Here is an 18,319-nt window from a genome sequence, read left to right on the forward strand (position 1 = left end):
GTCTGTTCTCCCACGTGACAGGATGAGGGGGAATGGGCTGAAGTTGTGCCAGGGGAGGTTTAGGTTGGATCTTAGGAAGAACTTCTTCACTGAAAGGGTTGTTAGACATTGGAACAGGCTGCCCAGGGAAGTAGGGAAATCACCATCCCTGGAAGTCTTTAAAAGACGTTTAGATGTAGAGCTTAGTGATATGGTTTAGTGGGGACTGTTAGTGTTAGGTCAGAGGTCTCTTCCAACCTAGAGATTCTGTGATTCTGTGAAATAAATAAATCCTTGAGATAGGTAAATACGGGTGAGAGCAGCGAGACTGTTTGAGTCATTAGGAACATCAGCAATGGGGGAGTGCAGGGTAAAATTTTGAACTGCTTGCTTCTGCAATAGTGTGTGATAAAGTTTGCTCCTTTATGTAGCAATATTTTGTTAAAAGTTATTTAATGTCATAACCTTCATGCTAATTTTACATCCAATGGACTTTCCTGCACAGATGAAAATTGTAAAAAGAAGCTGAAAGATAAAAGTAAGGTTTCTGGTGTCTTTCCACATGCATTTGTATTTCAGAAGTGCTTACCAGAAGAGCTTTCTGCATGTATATATAAAACTGCTTTAACACACATTGTTAGGTTGTGTCATCTATAACCCTTAGTTACACTTAAGGTAAATTTTGAGAATAAGGATGGATATATCAAACTTGAAATACATTCTCTGAAAAAAAGCTAATAAATGAAGATTTAGTCTCATTGAGACACAACATTTCACTTGAAAGCAGATTGCATAGATTTTTCTCCATAAAATGTACTCACAAATAAAATAGTTGCCTGTCAGTGAAATGAAGTTACAATCCAGTAGGCCAGATTTTCTATTAGCATAACTCAGTGAAAATTTCTGGAGCTGTATCAGTTACAGTTTTACTCAATATGTCTAAATGTCTCTTATCTAGAAAGTCAGTCAGGCAGCTTGTTTTGTTCTTGCATTTCATTAAGGAGGAAAACGATCTTCCCACTGCATTTTTGTTTTTTTGTTTTTTTTTTTCAGAAGGATTTTAGGAAGTTCAAGTAAAATGTTTTCTTGCCTGTAAATTTGGCTACCTTCCTATGATTGTAAAGAAATTTAAAGTTTCCTTCATTTATGCAAAGTAGATTTTTAGCAAAATTTGAGATTATTTCCATTTATCTTACATTTATGTAGTCCAGAACGCCTCCAAAATCAAACCTCATAGACTGATAGAACATGTTTCCATGTATTTCTATTACTTTGTAAATAAGGATTATAGATGAAGTGCGGAACCACGATCTCTGTATCAGGGACCTTTTCCAAGTCTGAACTACAGTATGTATTCTAGCATGACTGCTTGTCACAACAAATACTTGCATCATTCCATTGTGTTGGCCTCATTTTTACATCCATACTGAATTATAACTAAACACCACTGCACAATGCTTTCTTCATGATGTCCATTAATCCTATTGCTTTGTATAGTGGGTTTTTGAGATGCCATTTGGGGTGTTTATTGACTGTAGTAATGAGGATGTATTTTTATTGCATTCCAGTAGTAATATTTTGTATTTTGGACCTTTTGTTTTGCAATTATTTGATTATATGAGAGAGAGAGAGTGATAGTCAAGCAGTAGTTTTACTCATGACTCAGTTTTCCTGAAGTTGAGGGGGTGGATAATTTTATGAATTTGTTCATTTCCTTGATTTAAAAAAATATTAGAAAAAAGATTTTGTAGAAAATGGCTCTGTATATTTCCATCTAACATAGAATTTAAGTGGCTTGTGTTTTGTCTTTTAATTTGTGAATTTACCTTCAGATACTACTGAGTCAATTCTAGGGTATTTTTATTTTCCTTATTTCCTTACACTATCTTACTTAATTTGACTTAGGTAACTGTATTGTGTTTTTAGATATAGAGGTACAGAAAATGAAGAAGGCGGTAGAATCCCTTATGGCAGCAAATGAAGAGAAGGTAGCAAAGTCATTTTTTCCCTCTATAATCATTCATCAAAGTGAGTTAAATCTCTTAGGAAAATCTGTATACATGTCGCAATTCAATACAAAATCAAATTTGTAAGAATCAAGTATTCACTATAGTCAGAAGCACTGCTGTACCTTTTAAATGGAAAGATGCTGGGCATTTATGAGCTCTGTCCCATGTCCTCACAAATCAGTGTCATTAAATTCAGTGGGACTGCATTCTACACCATGTTTTGAAATGTAAAGAGCTCCAATGCAAGTCCCAGGAGATAAATACAGGCCACATTTCCAAAGGACATTCTGTAAAGTATGGTTTGTTTTCATGTATGGTTTTGCATATTTACATGCATGTACATTTAATAGGATGTTTTCTTTTGATCACCAGAGCCCTAAATCTTTTGATTACTGCTTCCTTTGTAAATGACACATGCATTATACTTGATCTTTGACTTAAAGAGGGAGCTGAAATCCAGTTTCAAGGCTGGGACAATTCTGTTGATTAACCAGATAACAGCTTTTGCTAAATGCAAGTATTTGATATTTCAAAGCCTCACAGAATTCTGGGTCCTGTCCCATCCATACTTCTAGTCTCACAGCCAATTAAATTGAATAATATCAAGTATTCATATTTATTATTTTTTATTTACGAAAGGAAAAAGATCAATCACAATTTTCCTTAATTTAAGGATCAGAAGATAGAAGAGCTTCGACAGTCTCTGAATAGGTACAAGAAAGTTCAAGACATGGTGATACTGGCTCAAGGTAAAAAAGGTATTGTACAGTTTAAGAAGTTTTAAACTCTGTTCCCATTTAAACTGTAGGTGCATTGTTATAGTGTTACATTTTGACTCTTAGACTTACTATCTTTGAAGGTATCTCTTAGGTATAGTAAAACAGTATACCAGAGCAAACTGTTAAATTTCCTTTTCTGTCTGTGCTGCTGCACATTTGGGTGCATCCGGTAGTAGTGACTACTGTTGTCAGTTGCTTATTTCCCCAGTGTAAAGTTAGCTTGAATGTGATGAGTTCTCACATTCTTTCCATTGCCTCTTGAAATGCCTTTCTTGATTAGGTACTACATTAACTGCTAAATATCGCAATTCCCTTCACTTGCAAGTGTTCCTTGGGAGGGGTTGGAAGCTGAGAAGAGCAGACCCTAAGCATGCATGTTCCTTCCAACCAAACAAGCACTGCCACAGCAGTTGCACACACTTACAGCAATGCCCAAGAGCTGCAGAAATACCTGTAGCAAAGTGGACATGCTGCCAAGACTGTGTTGTAATGGCACACAATGTCTTTGGCATGTAATGGAAGCCCCACAAACCACCATATTCAGCAGCTATGGAATAGTTCTTCCTTTCTGGAGTGGGGGGAAAGCTGGCTTTTCTTCATCTCTACTACTAACCTCTTCTCTCTTTGTCTCCCTGTCCACCTTCCCACACCCCTCAGATAATGAGCATAACCATGTGGCTGAAATGGTTGTTATATACTTACATATTGTAGCATGTGATGTTATGTTTCATACACTGAAAGGCTGGTGGAGCATTCCAGATCCAGGACCTTCTGATTCCCAAAGGTGATAAACGTTGAGGGTGGTGGTCATCAGTTTAATGTAACTACACTGAGTACCCTCTCTTTCCCCTTTCTCCCTTAAAAGATAAGCAAAACAAGCACATGGAGAGCATTACCCTGAAATGGTTCTGGGTTTTCAGATGAAAACACTCAGATGTTAGAAAACAAGCACTCTCTTTACAGTTACAATCCAGGCCTATTTGCATTATAGCTCCTATAGGATGATTTTTTTTCCCCACATCATACTTCTCTTCCAGTACTCAAGTCACATGTTGTAGGTCATCACCCTCTGAAAGACCTGTCTTCAACAAATTTTGGACATTAGCATTCTACCAATGTATGTATACATAATATATGCACAACTTTAAAAGTCTGTGTGCTGTGATGTTGCATTGCTACATTTTTAAAACCTCCTTTGTGTGCGAGTTCTTTGAAGGCCAACACAGCCTTTCACAGGCCCTGAACTGCCCCGAGTGTGTTGCCTTCTTTAGGGCAGATGGCAGATGGGCATGTGGTTTTTGTTTTTTTGTTTGTTTTTCCCCAGCTTCTCTCAGCTTAGTGTCAGGAACATAAACTGAAACTGGAAATGGCATACTTTGAAGCATTTTGGGCTCAGGTTGCATAGGGAAGCCTTTTTGCTACCTCCTTGTTAGTAAGTGACTCCTCCTCCCCTTGTTGTAAGGGAACAGAGATCAGACAGTTCACCCTGTCTGTGGGCATCAATTTTGGTATGTAAGAACCTTTACTGCCTCAAAACCAGCACTCAGGAACACTAAGAACACAACTTGAATGTCTTCATTCTGCCAAAGCTAGGATCACACAGAATCTGTGAGGGAAGAGGACAGAGGGTCATGAGTGCAAAGCAACAAGCTTAATGTCGTGAAAGAGGAGGAACATTTTTAAAATAGGGATTGCTTTTTCATGGAGTGCCATTCCTTCAAAGAGAGGAAGAGGGTAAAACAGACATCGAGTCTCTGGGAACTGTGGTGTATGGTTGATTCATAGAGCAATGGACAGGCAGTGAAAAATGAGCAAGAAATAGTGATATGGTTTAGTGGAGGACTTGTTAGTGTTAGGTCAGAGGTTGGACTCGATGATCTTGAGGTCTCTTCCAACCTAGAAATTCTGTGATTCTGTGAAAGATCTTTCATGTAAACAGACTTTGGCTTATATTTGTATCAGGTCTTTTGCAACAAGTGCTAGGTTTCTGCTTGCTTTTTAGAAAGTATCAGTTTCCTTGAACATTCCCCTACTGGGGTCAGTACTCCGGTGTTAGTGACAAGTATGGAAATCCAGGTCTGTAATGAGGCAGTTCAGGAGCAAGCCACTCTGTGGACGCAGAGGATGTCAGATGCTGATGCAGGCTACCAAGTTAACTAAATGAAACACACTCAGTTTGTGGCAGCCTGCAAACATAAAGCAGTCACTTAAAAGCTGGTGTTAAGTTCTTGTGCTGTGGACTGCATTTTTCCTATGGGTAACTTAAATACACCACAGAGATGGGTTGTTTTTGTCTCAGGCAAACTTTGACCCATCCCCCTAGTCTTTCCCTAGTTAATATGCAAAAAGTAGTATTTAGTATGAAATCCCAGGACATGAGACAGGAAATAACTACTTCAGTTTATTGAGCTTTTTGAAACTGATCCCACTAAATGCCTTTACAGGGGGCTGGGCTTTTGCTGTCAGATGCGTGTTTCCCTTCTGCTTCAACCCTGCCACGCTGTGGCAGTTGAATTAGGAAGCAGCATGTGGTACCTTCTCCTATTGGACTTTCTCCTAAAAATACATAATTCAAGCCTCTTCCAATAGCCCATAAATGAGGATACTGGCTGCACCTTGCATAGGAATGAGAGTTATCATGTATCCAGAAGTCAAACCAAGAAATTTCCCATCTTCTCTCCCTGCAGGCAAGGAAAGTGACAGTGAAGATTTCTTGCATTCAGGATCAGTTTCTACAGTTTTATTGGACACACCAACTCTGACTGACCCAGAGAAAAGTCCATCCCCAACTCCTGTAACAGCATCTCCAATCCATGATGAGTTTAACATGAATATTCATGAAGAGGTATCTCTTTTTTCATTTTTTAATTCCTTTACTCCTTGAAAATATTGCCTGTGCTGGACTCATGTTAGAGACATCAAAACTCGTGATTCCGAAAAGATTTTTTTCTGGGTCTCAGTTTTAGTAATCTTTCCTAACCTTTTGGACAAGGTGGATTTCTTGTGAAACCTGCTGAGGAGTTTCATTGGAATCCAGCTGAATTTATTTTCCTTAATCAGATGGGATCAGGAAATAGCAAATAGCTGTATTTGTCATGGTAATGGGTCTTAACTATTTTTCATATCAAACATGTCTGTTTTTGGAGCTGCATTTCATTTTTCAGGAACTGGAAGTTAACATGCTGGGACTCATTTAATATACCCTGTCATATTTAAAAGGATGCAATCATCAATGTATGGATGGTAATCATGTAATGATTGTAAACATCATTACATGATTGCATTCAGTGAAATAACTAGGTTATTGTCAAATCTCTGTTTTTTTTATGTTCACATTTTTCAGTAATAAATCTACAGATCTCTTCTCTTAAAACTCTGAATCAAAGAAGGGATTTGATAGACATAACTAAACAGCATGATAGACATAACTAAACAGCATGAACACACACTGAAGAAAAGATGTTCAGCAGCTTTCTGGTATTCTCTGAGTGGCCTGAGGACAGGCATGAACCTGAAAAATTAACTACTCTTCTTGGAGTCTGTGGTAGAGAGAGATTTAGCTGGCAACCTGTGGTGGCTTTTAAGGTTTTTGTCTACACCATAGCTTATCAGTGCAGCAATTCATGCTTTATCTTCCAGTGACATTTTTCAAGTAGTAAATCACCACTGTCTTTAAAACATATATATATAATTTATTTCCTTTTTTTATAATTTTAATTTGGAGCCTTTTTATAGTTTATCTATCACATTTACCATTTATGACTGCTTAATTTGAGCTCATTTCAGTTTGAGATATTCTTCTTTCATTTTAGAATACCTTACAGATCCACACAAGTGTTTTACAGATTTCAATCCCATCTTTTTCATCAACGTCCAAGAGTTCAGAAATTGTTGCAGAGAAAGTGAAAACACAGCCTAGGTCAGATCCCGCAAGTGATTTGAGGTATTATTGTTTTCATGTATTTTTCAATTGTAAATCCAGTATTCTGTGATGTTTAATGAAAGTAATAATCTGCCAATGACGTCAAGTTATTAAGTTCATTAAATGAGACTAACGTTCACTTGACTAGCTATCACAAACTAATCATGTATTTGCAAACTGTGTTGATTAAATATTTTTCAGTAAGTAAGCATTGATTTGGTGGTTGTTGCTTGTAGCAGCACTCATACTCTGTATCAGTTGCATCGCAAGAAATGAACAGGAGAGAAAAACTGACCTAATGTAATTAAGGACACCGAATTTTTATTTTTATATAGTTTTACATCACCTAGGTCTGGCTGAGATAATGTTGGCTGTGTGCTAACAAATGTGTTCCTGATGATTTGCATTCAGGCATTTTCCACAGTTGCTAAAGATTGGTGTAAGGCACCACACAAACTGCCACAAAAGGGCTGTCCAACGCTGACCTTGAGCTGTTAACAGTGCCTCAAAAGGAAACCACAAGAAGTGTTTCAAGAGATCAGAGAAGGAGATATCCTTGGTGTGCCATCCTTTGATGTGATGAAATGCAGATATTTCTTCAGTTGTTCTTATGAGAACTGTGCCTGAGATTTTCCAATACCAGACTAAGCATGTAGATCCAGAAATTCAGAGAAGCCAGAGCAGGGGGTGCATGGCTGCACCCTGGGGCTGTGGCTGAAATGTGGCTCCTGTGCCCCAGACTGCAGCCTCCTGGGTGAGAAGCTCATGCAGCTCTAGCCATTGCTGCAGATATTTATATCCTGCCTCTTAAAAACAAAATAAACAAACAACAACAACAAAACAGCAAAGCACCAACCAACAACAAAACTCCCAGCACTGTGGGTAAGTCACAGGGAGCCAGTCATCTCTGCTACTTGGTGTTGCAATGCTACACTATGCGTGCTGTAACCTCTGCTGCAGTACTGTAGTATTGTAGTTAACTTACAGTATGAGTTTTCTTTCCTGGGGCACTTGAGCTCAACTTCGTCTTTTAGAAGACTTGACAACTGTAGAGGAGAATATTTGGCATGTGCTAATGTGGTAACAGCTGAAGTGAAAATAAATAAAAGCAGGCTGAGATTTTAGGATTTGTGTATTAGCAAGGTGTTTGCATGGAGAACTTAAATACGTTATTTTTTTCATATCTTTAATTTTTACAGTGAAGGAAGATCAACTGGTTCCTCCCCAGGAACTCAGCTGTGTGACGGTCCAGCGTAAGTATCAAAAATATTGGGGAAACATATGTGGCTGTTGACTCAAAAACCCTATCAATCCCTCCATATTTTACAGACACATGCAAATATGCCAAGTAATTCCAGCCAAGATGTAGCGGTGGTGGTTTTCTGTTCATGGCCGTTATTTTCCAATGCTTTATCTGTGCACACGTGCTAACAATTTCTTTTATATTATGAAGCATCTCTAATTGAGTCATAGACCGTCAATAGACACTGAAATTTACAGTTTTCTGTAGTACAAGTGCCTCTGTTTTGCTTTTGTTCTTTTGATAGTGGGGAAAAGGTACTCAGCAGACTACAATGAAAACATAATTTTAACCTGTCACATAACCGTATTGCTCAGGAAAACCAGTGGGACTATTTATGAGCTCAAGGTTGAGTCAAAGCAATTTGTTAACGATGTGCCCAAGTCAACAGGGTTTGTTTGGTCCATTGCATAACGCTCAATGTCTGTTTATATTTTGAGTGATTTAGTGCCATGAGACTATTCCCAAAGCCAAATTCTACTGCCCTTATGCTGGTATAAAGATAGGTAACATTGTAAAATGCAGTGAAGTTACTCTTTTAACTGTATGTAGGGAAGACTTAAATGGTAAATTTCTTTTCAGACTTGAGCACTCCAGCATAAGTCTCACCAGAACAGGGAGATACCTGGTCTCAAATGGAAAATAAACTATAAATAAAATACTAAAGCATGATTGGCTTACTGTGCTTGGCTTCTGTAAGGATTAAATTAGTCAGAAGCCTCTTGCTAATAATACTGTTTCTCATAGCTTCTGTTTATATCACTTTTGCCTGTGTAACTTCTGCTTGTACCTCTGAAAATAAAACTTTAAATAAGAAGCCAAAAATATCCAAGGTAGGCATCAGGTCACTGCAGCATTAGCATCAGTAATTATGATCTGGAGGTTCTTAGAATATCTCCTCAAACTGTGTGGGCTCTGATTAGTGTGTTGATTGCCTTAATTAGAAATGTCTTTGTTTTTGAGTATATCTCATCACGTATTGTAATGCTTTTCGAAAGCGAACTCCTGAGAGTGTATTTATCTTAGAAAATTTAATGCCAGTTACTCCGCTTGTTCTTCATGTTGTTTCAGAACTTCTCCACTGCAGAAGTCCAGCAGTCTAAGCAGTTTGAAGAAGGAGACATATGAAGCGGTTGGTTTGAGCTCTTACTTCCATCTTTCCCTTTGAAATGGGGATGACATCTCTGTTATGGCACTGACCCTGCAGATGCCTTGTTTTCTTACTGTGAGAAACGCTGGGTCACAGCAAGGCTCCTCATATCATGTGTTACCAGTGGTCTCAGATGTGTGACATCTTCCAGACTTTATTAAAGGAGAAAATCTGTCCTTGCAAATGTAGTTTTTGTTTGTTTGTTTGTTTTTCTGCTTGAGGTGTTTACCAGAAAATCTCATGCTGTGTTTTTCTTCAAATAATGAGTGGTGGTGTTTGTTTTTTTTTAAACTTAAGTTGATATGCTTTTCTGATTTAAGACACACAGAAAATGTGCTACCACTTCCTTCCCGTGTTTAAGGCTAATAATTTTGGAAGGCTGTGTAATTAGTGCATTCTAAAATACAGTCTGCGATGGCTCTGCGTTTCAGGTGGTTGGGAACAAAATATTGAGCCATTGTGTTTCTGGTGATAGCTTCTGTTTAGGCCACTTTAGAAGAGACAAAACAGATAGACTCTGTCATCAAATCAGGGTTATTCCTGTGCGTTTTTTTTGACAGCCTAAACTGTTAAAAGCTCTTAAATTGTCTGATAGCCAAGCTGACCAAGAGCTGTGCTTTACAGCTTAAGAAGGATGTTGACAGTACTGAAAATATGACCAGAACTTGATTATGAAAGCTAGAAATTCCAGGCTGTGGGGTTGGTTGGTTTGGACAGGCAAGGAGTAGAGGCTGTGGATGTTTCATCTACTTGGCTTCTACCCTGTCTGATTTCTGCTATGGGTCCTGTCACCCAACTGTGCTCAATAGTGCCTTACAGGCTGCTTGTCACTGATTATGTACACAGCTAATCCCTTACAAAGTAAACTGAAGCAACTGTACTTTCATGTCAGCTCACTGACCTCAAAAAAAGCAAGAATTAGTCTGTGCGAAATACAGCTCCAAAGAGATATCTTTAGGGAATAAAAAAAGTACAGAGAATGGGTATATCGGTCAGTTCAACTCAGGGTGACTGTAATGAATTGGATACTGACTATAAACTGTGACTTCTAAAATGTGTTTCTTAATCTTTCCGAAACAGGACAGAGACCCTGCACAGAAGCCAACAGAGGTAATGTGTGTGTATGCTCCTGTGTGAATGCAGAGAAATGTGGACAGCAAGTAGGTGGTGAAAGGCTCAAACTTGTGAAATTGCAGCATGCAGTTCCAAAGGGAGAATGCAACAAGATAGCAAGGAGGATATGATGAATTGCCACAACCGCTTTGTATCTCACACATTCTTGTCCTCTCACACGTGAATTATCTTTCAGTCTGGTAGAGCATAAGGTTGCCATCTAAGCCAATGTTTCCCCCACATAATTCTACCACTCAATAATTAGCAAAGCTAACCATTAACTATTACACTGACTATAATTAGTGTCTCTAAAAACCGTTGGGTTTCCAGATTGTTTTCTGTAACAGCTGTGTTCTTAAAGAGACTGTCATTGCAGAACAGTTACACCATGGTCTACCCTACTATGTCAGTAGTTTGCATGCAACAGTTGCTGCCTGTAGGAAGATCTGAGTAGAGAGAACACCTACATCAAACACCTATATCAGATACTGCTTTTAGCCCAAATGTGGTATCCATTCAGCAAAAGCTAAAGGAATGTGTTTAGATTGTGAATGAGTTTTTTTCTGCCTTTAAAGAAACACTGAAACAGCAAAAAAGGTTAAAACTACTACTTGAAATTGGTGAACTGATGTTTCTGATTTTCTGTCCTGTCATTTTTACGCTTCGCTATGTGCTTACTCTCAGCTTGGTCAGTGGACATAATCATTTAATTAATTTCTTCTGAAATTGCATAGCAGTAACAAGATGAAAGGGGCTATGTGGCACTTGGCAGAGAACTGATTTAGTGTGGGGGTTTTGTCTCCCTCGTTGCTTCCCATTGCCCCTTCAGCTACCAGTGGGGGAGACAGAAACCCTGGAAATTTGGAAGAGTTCAAAGCCTTCCAGGACTGTATTTTTATCGTTTTCATACCTGTAAGCCTTACTTGCAGAAACTGAGAAACATCTTCAAGACAACACGTTATTCTTAGAAGCTAGTGGTAGTAATCCTGGATCCTGAATATATTCAAATGAAGATCTTGTCTGTGTTCTCCTTTATGCTTTTTACCTTGTTTTCTTGTAGTAACAAAAGTGAAGGAATGACTCTTCAGGTTATCTGTCAACAGTCACTTTGTATCTTTCTAAAAGGTCCTTTGCAGTTCCCTGATACTGACTGTTTCCCTACCTTAAGCAGGTTAAACCTCCAATGGAAGGTAATAATTTTGCAACTGTCCCTCCAAAATCTCCTTCTCACGGTGTCACAGGAGATGAGGATAGTTTTGGTACCCGTAAAGCCAGATCTTCATTTGGACGAGGCTTTTTCAAGATAAAAAATAACAAGAGGACTGCAAGTGCCCCAAATCTGGGTAGGTATTGTGCACCTGCACTCAGATTCTGTGCATTTTGACAAATGTCTTAATAACAGAGAACTAGAGGTTTATTTTTTTTCTGGGTGCTGTAACAGTCCTAAGAAGCAGGAAAGCCAGCCTTGGTCTCACTGTGACTTGGTGGTACTGTTCTCAGTAGAATGATTGGAAAAAATGAAGCAACAGACAGAGAAAACCTCTCTGATGTAATGAAATTAGTTGATCTGTCTTAACCTCTGCTGTGATATCTCCCCTGAGACTTTGTAATAGAATGCTGCAGTTCTGAAATGCTGGCTGCCTGGTGGTAGTTCGCACATGAGACTTGTGGGTATTTTTTCTCCCACGGTCCCATCCTCAGTTTATCTTTCATAAGATTTTTCAGATGTATGGAAATGAGGCAGCTACATTCAGTCTTCCTCTTTATTTTATGCGTATTTAAGTAGCCTTGCAAAAGAGATTGTGACAACAAGAACAGCATTGACAAGTTATTCAAGCTCATTTTGAGTTCTAGACCTGTGATGGAAAGTGTTTTTTTTTTTTTTGGTTTTGTCATTCGATGACATTTGGATGATGAAGAAATAAAATATTTTGCTTAATGCAGAAGTTGCTGTTACCAGTAGCTGAAATCCTACTTGCATTAGCTGCTCTGCTACAGTAGTATTTACACTGTTCCTGTTCAAGCATCAAGTGAGTCTGTGCATCAGATCTACTGCCATTTATCTAAAATTTATTTCTATTGCACAAAATTTAGGACTTTAGCTCTATCTTTCAGAAGCATAAAAGGGGACAGCTTCTTCTGTCTTGAGCAGAAGAGTCTCCTGCTTTTACTTACCAATGACAATTCTGGGTCATTTTTTAAAAGAAATAACATGCTCACACATTTATTATGCATTGCACATAATTTACCTGTGTCGTGTGGCATGGAAATTTACTAGCTTACTTGAAGTAGATACACAGTCTGTTCTGAGGATTAGACTTTGCTTTGGTTTATTTTGTGCATTCTTTTGTGTAATCATCTGTTTCATCCTGAAATTTGTTTAACAAGATGGAGTTCTTGTGGCTGTCATAAAAGGCTGGAAGATGGGCCATCTAGAGCATGGTTCTGTGGATTTGAGTGAGTTACCCATGTTATCCAGGTTTCAGTGCTTCCATCTGTAAAACTGTTGTCCAGATACTTGCCACCCCACAGGAGCCTGCATGAGTCACATAGCAGGTGACCTCCCTGCACTGAAGTGATGGAGGGTGCTGTTTTAACCTCTCCACCAAGGATCTTTACTGCATTTCTTTTTCTGTGAGAGAGGGATTAGCAGCGAATTGGAAATCCTAATCTCTCTGTAAATTCAATGTTGTATGTGGTGCATGTGCCTTATTGTACCTCCCTCCTTTTGTCCTGTATTTTGCTGATGTAAGTTTTGAAATGTGTTTTACCTTGTCCCTCTGCGTGTTCTCTCCCCTTGTGCTGCGTGTGGTTATGTGCGTTGTTTGGATATCTGAAGATCGCAGTCGAAGTGCAAGTGCACCTACCTTAGGTATAGTAATACTGCATGTCTGCCTGTACCAGCACTGCGCTGTGACTGCTGCTAACAGCTGGTTATGGCCACACACTTTTAAAGCAAAAGCTACACGAGAGCTCTGCATCAAAACTGTGCATTGTTAAAAGGAGTTTCCATGTAACATCTGCCCTCTGCTATAAGTCAGCTGTGCAATTTTTTGATAGCTGCTACTAATGAGAGATTGCGGGTTAATTTGCAGAGACCTTTGCCAAAGCTTTGAGCACAGAGTTACCTACAGACCAAGGTAGCAACTGAGAATCAGCAACATATAAACACATGGGGCACCTTTGTGCTGGTGCCCCTCTTGGACACCCCTGTATAAACTTGAAGGGTGGCAAAGCAGCGTTGGAGTGTATTTACTTCTCAGGCATTCATTTAGGGGAGCTCTGAGGGGAAGGGTATGTAAGTTCTCTTCTGAGAAGTAGTTATATTTATTATGTAGTAAATGAATGAGAAATAATCGGGGCAGATTGAGATGGAGCTATTTATGTAGTAAAACCTGATCTCACAATGTGAGCATTCCCTGAGTGATTCTGGCAAGGACAGGGAGGACCTACAGAGTCTGACATTAGCAAATGGAGCTGTGTCAGCTGGTGTGGCAGCACAGCCATTGCGTGTCACCCTTGCTGACAAAGAAACACAAGTGCTCTTGGCCCTCTTGGTTTCCCATACAGCCCTATAAATGTCATCTCCTCTTAGAGGTTGTGTCAGTGGAGCAAGGTACAAGGAGCAAGTATTGCAATACCCGCAAATCTCTGCTTCTAATGCATCTAGCCTTGTCCTTGATCTCTCTCTTCAGAATTATGTTTAAATGTGTTTTTTTTTGTTGTTGTTGTTTTGTTTTGTTTTGTTTTTTTGTTTTTTTTTTTTTTCTAAGCTGGCACTTTTTCTTATCCGATTAAAGCAAAGATCACTAATGCAAAAGCCTGGTTTGACACTACCGCTGTCTCTCAATGGCAGAATTCCCATATTCAGTAGTGGTCAAACCAAAGTACGAAGAAATAATCTTTTATGTGACCTTGTTGCTTCACTATGAGGTTTCACTTGTAAATCACTGAAGGAAAATGGGGCATGTTCAAATGTAGTCTATCTGAAACATCTAAAATTTTGCTCAGCAGAAAGGTATGCTGAGACCACGTGTCCCAGCAGTGTGTGCTCTAGCTTGATTCATGCAACGTGTTTTCTCCTGGAAGTCTGAGAGTCCATGTCAAAAACAAACGATGGTCATCTAATTACACACCCACATGAAAACAGGGTAAAAGTGGCTGCAGGCCTGACTGTCAGCCTGCTGTAGGCTGCCTTGCCACAGCTGCTTCATCTGAGCAGGCTCGTGCTGTCACTGTTCTTCAGCAAGCAAGTGGCATAAGCCACTTTATGGTGACTTATGGTGACTTTATTCAGCTATCTAGCACTTTGCTGCCACATCTCTGCTTATGTAGCCTAATAGATACTGCAATTTTGTGTAATTTCTTTTTAAATGGTCTTTAAGTAGTTTTGTTCTTTGTTAGCTTAGCTTTTATGAAACAGTCTTGTAACAACTTCACTTGTGAGTTTTGTTGTCAAAGAAAACAGCTATAGATCAAACTTTTCACGTTAATCAGAGTGCTCTATAGTTCTCTCCAAAGAGAAGATTCAGTTCAGACAGAGCCTAGACTTCATGGTATTTCTCTACAGAGGAACGAAACACTTCAGAACTTGCATGGGGGAAGCCCTCTTTCCACCAATGAGGTGAAAGGGCCCTCTTACTCCTGGGATGTAGGAGGAACTGTTTGTTGCTGGAATTTTCTGAGTGGGGAATTTAGGAGATACTGCAGATCTTTAGGAAAGATGCCCACAGGATAATAATTTTTTTTTTTATTTTTTTTTTGGGGGCTCTGGGGACTTCTGCTATGGCACTGATTTGTTCCTGGGCTTCTGTGAAAGGACACTCCCTGAGAAAGAGTGTATGTGGGATTTAAATCATTGATTAATTCACCAAATGTTTGTTGCCTACTCAACCAGCAAGGACATTGCCTTGGAGTGTTTCAGTAAGGCCCATGAATGAGGAAGACAAGCTCAATAATTTTAGATAGAGTTGTTCCAGAGTTCAGGAGTGTGTCTGTACAGTGCTGTGAAAGCAAGTCTTGATGGAACTTTGTTTTCTAATAGCTGAAACAGAAAAAGGATCTGCAGATCACTTGGATCTGGCTGGCTTGCCCCCTCGACCAAAAGAAACAGATAGTTTACAGATGACTCCGCCTTCTCCAGATTCCAAGAAAAAGGCCAGAGGAATCAAGAAGTTTTTTGGAAAGTAAGTGAAAGATGCGAAATGACCATTATGCAGAGCTGGATTTTGCAAAGGGTTTTGCAAGGGTTCTAGCCGAGCACTGGGGCTGCCCAAGCTGATGCTTTTGGGAGGAAGAAGCTGGTGGGCTTAGCAGGAGCACTGCTCTGTCTTCCGTCTTCTTGTACGCATTTTCTGTCAAATCTGCCTCAGCTTCTCATCTTCCATTTTCCCCTCTCCAACCAGTGGCCCTGTGGTCTGTTCAAGGCAGGCTATGGGCATGGCTGGTGTGACCGTCACAAGAGCAGGAGCATGGTATTTAAGGTTTTTTTGTTTGTTTTTTTTTTTTGGCTACTGGTGGGTTGGTGGTGGGTGCAGGAAGGGCTACAAACCCCATGGGAAATCTTGTGTGTGTTGGTTGTACTAGTAGAAGCATTCCTTTTCCTTGGTCAAATATGAATATACTTCCTTCCATTAATCTAGACTTAAAAGAAGTCAGTCTACCACCTTCAACCTAGATGACATGTCCGAGACTGAGTTCAAAAGAGGAGGGACAAGAGCAACTGCAGGGCCGCGACTAGGCTGGTCTCGAGACCTGGGGCAATCTCACAAGTAAGATGAGTGGTGAAAAGTGTGCCAATGCTTGTCTTCCTGGCAGCTCCAGTAGAGCACAGGGTCAAAAGGAGAATCACAATGTCAAAAGGATACATTCCCTCCCCTGGCGAGCAGAAACAGGCAGATCCATGCTATTTCTTCCTTTGAGAAGTGGTCTTGGCAAGGTTGAGGCTGGTTGGGTGGTGGGTGCCCAGGGGTGGGATCTTGCTGCTGAGTGAAGCTTTTCATGCCTGTGACTTTGCAGGAGTGCATCTGTAAGGCTGCACAAAATGGATCATGAGCCCTCGTGTGGCCATGAGAGATATTCCTCCAGTATATTTCCTGCTGCATTTCTAGGGATTAAAGGCAAAAGTGAAATATTATATTTTTTATTTAGAGTTTTAGCCACCCTAGGCAGCAAAGGTGATTGTGCCAGTAGCATTAATAGATTATGTTTATTGTAATGGTGATGCGAGATCAGTAGCAATTAGCACTTTGTGGTGCTAACAATTCTGACGTAGAGATACGCTATTCCAAGGCTTACCTAGCAGCTGATCATGATGCACGTTCTTCCCTGGAGATTGCCCCAGCTCCCACCAAATACCTATGAATGAATGGCTCAGTTGTTCTTATTATTTTAAGTATGAAAGCAGAAGATTGAGGCATGGGATTTATCAATCTCTTTTTTTGTAAAATCTTCTGAAGTGAGCTGGACATGCCATTTGCCAAGTGGACGAAAGAGCAGGTTTGCAACTGGCTCCAGGACCAAGGACTAGGCTCTTATATAAGTAATGGCAGACAATGGATACTGTCGGGGCAAACACTTCTTCAGGCTTCTCAGCAGGATTTGGAAAAGGTGAGAAGTACTAGAAACACTACTTTTAATTAAACTTAAAAAAAAAAAAAAAAGTATTTCTATTAATGTAAATCATGTCTGCACTGTGAAGTGCATCTAGTCAAAATAAAAATGTAAAAAATTTTTTTAGTTTTCTTTTTATTTATCATCTGCAACAATGCAAAATCTGGTTCTTTGTAGGTGACATTTAGTAGAAATGTAATGTTCTGTAATGAAACTCTTAATTAGAAGTTTGTGAATTAACTTCACTAGACATGGACACCTGAATTGGCTGTGCTGCTTTTTAAAAGCGTGCACTCAAGAGTGCTTCATTATCAAACAGCTTTGAAACAGGTTCATTATCATTTATTTATGGCACAGTTATTTTATGCCTGTGTGAAAAAGTTGTAAAAAGCTGCTGCTTTGGTCTGGATGTATTTTCTGCCCATTTTACAAAGAGGCATACACCCTGTTACACACAGGGTGACCATTGTCTTTGTCTTAAATTATGGAATCGTTTGTCTTGTTTCCTAAAACTAGAAGAAAAAAAAAAAAAAAAAAAAAGAAAAGTTGGTTTAGTTTACACTTTGAATCCACAATGTTTGCTAATGTTTGAATTTCCAACTTTTAATAATTACTACCCTCAGGAAATAGTAACCCTAGGGAAGGGGGGAGTTGTTTCAATTAGTAAGCTAATTCAAAGTTATACTATACTACAACTTTAGTTATACTATACTACAACTGGAATACAAGAAGTGTGATGTGGACATAGTGGTTTGTGGTATTCAGAGATAACATTAACCAGTGAGTGCTAGTAAAAGTGTACATGGGATTAAATAAATCTTCGATGGCGGCACTTGCACCTCTAGACTGGGGAAGTTCTTGTGCATTTGGAAGCATAAATAAATTTCAGTAATTCCTGGGACCTTTATATGCTTTTAAATAATTAACACATTTAACCTTACCTGCCTAAGTGGGAGGGAAGGTTGTAATCACATCAAGTATTTTTCTGAATATTAACATGTTTTAAATTGTTTGATTTAAGCTGGTATGGCAATACTATGGCTGATATTTTCATATAGTTCTTTAGAACCTACGTCTCTTAATCCACTCCAGTGAGCTGGCATTTCCATAATTCCAAGCATGTGCTGAGATAGTTTTGGGATTCAGCAATGGGAAATATACCTGCCAAGTCACCATCAAGTGCTGTTTACACTGTGACTTTCTGAAACCATATTTAATTCTTAGCAGAGGGAGAAATAAAGTACAGTATTGTCGTAAGCTTTGCTGCTTTCCTTACTTTCACAGGAGCTTGGGATAAAGCACCCATTGCATCGGAAGAAGCTTCAGCTTGCTCTGCAGGCGCTTGGGTCTGAAGAGGAAAACAATCATGGAAAACTGGATTACCACTGGGTTACAAGTAAGATTTTATTGCATGCTGAAGCAGCAACTTTTTGTAGGGGTTCCTAATCATGGCAA

At 39.3% G+C, this 18,319-nt stretch overlaps 1 protein-coding gene across 14 annotated transcripts in view; it reads left to right on the plus strand.

The window, feature by feature from the left end:
- Positions 1-18,319, plus strand: part of PPFIBP1 (PPFIA binding protein 1) — a 113,016-nt gene that overhangs the window by 83,943 nt on the left and 10,754 nt on the right. For 6 of the 14 annotated variants that reach the window (XM_082783148.1, XM_082783153.1, XM_082783146.1 and 3 more), the window contains 14 exons: positions 485-517; positions 1,906-1,967; positions 2,662-2,746; positions 5,455-5,612; positions 6,580-6,710; positions 7,889-7,942; positions 9,061-9,121; positions 10,220-10,249; positions 11,424-11,595; positions 13,092-13,124; positions 15,297-15,438; positions 15,895-16,023; positions 16,711-16,861; positions 18,149-18,260. In XM_082783148.1, coding sequence (XP_082639274.1) covers positions 485-517; positions 1,906-1,967; positions 2,662-2,746; positions 5,455-5,612; positions 6,580-6,710; positions 7,889-7,942; positions 9,061-9,121; positions 10,220-10,249; positions 11,424-11,595; positions 13,092-13,124; positions 15,297-15,438; positions 15,895-16,023; positions 16,711-16,861; positions 18,149-18,260 — 1,353 coding nt within the window. The remainder of the gene's footprint in view (positions 1-484; positions 518-1,905; positions 1,968-2,661; positions 2,747-5,454; positions 5,613-6,579; positions 6,711-7,888; positions 7,943-9,060; positions 9,122-10,219; positions 10,250-11,423; positions 11,596-13,091; positions 13,125-15,296; positions 15,439-15,894; positions 16,024-16,710; positions 16,862-18,148; positions 18,261-18,319) is intronic. The other 8 variants (XM_082783157.1, XM_082783147.1, XM_082783151.1 and 5 more) reach the window with 6 other exon arrangements.

This window comes from Aythya marila, assembly GCF_965140915.1.
Source record: "Aythya marila genome assembly, chromosome: 1".
Classification (NCBI taxonomy): domain Eukaryota; kingdom Metazoa; phylum Chordata; class Aves; order Anseriformes; family Anatidae; genus Aythya; species Aythya marila.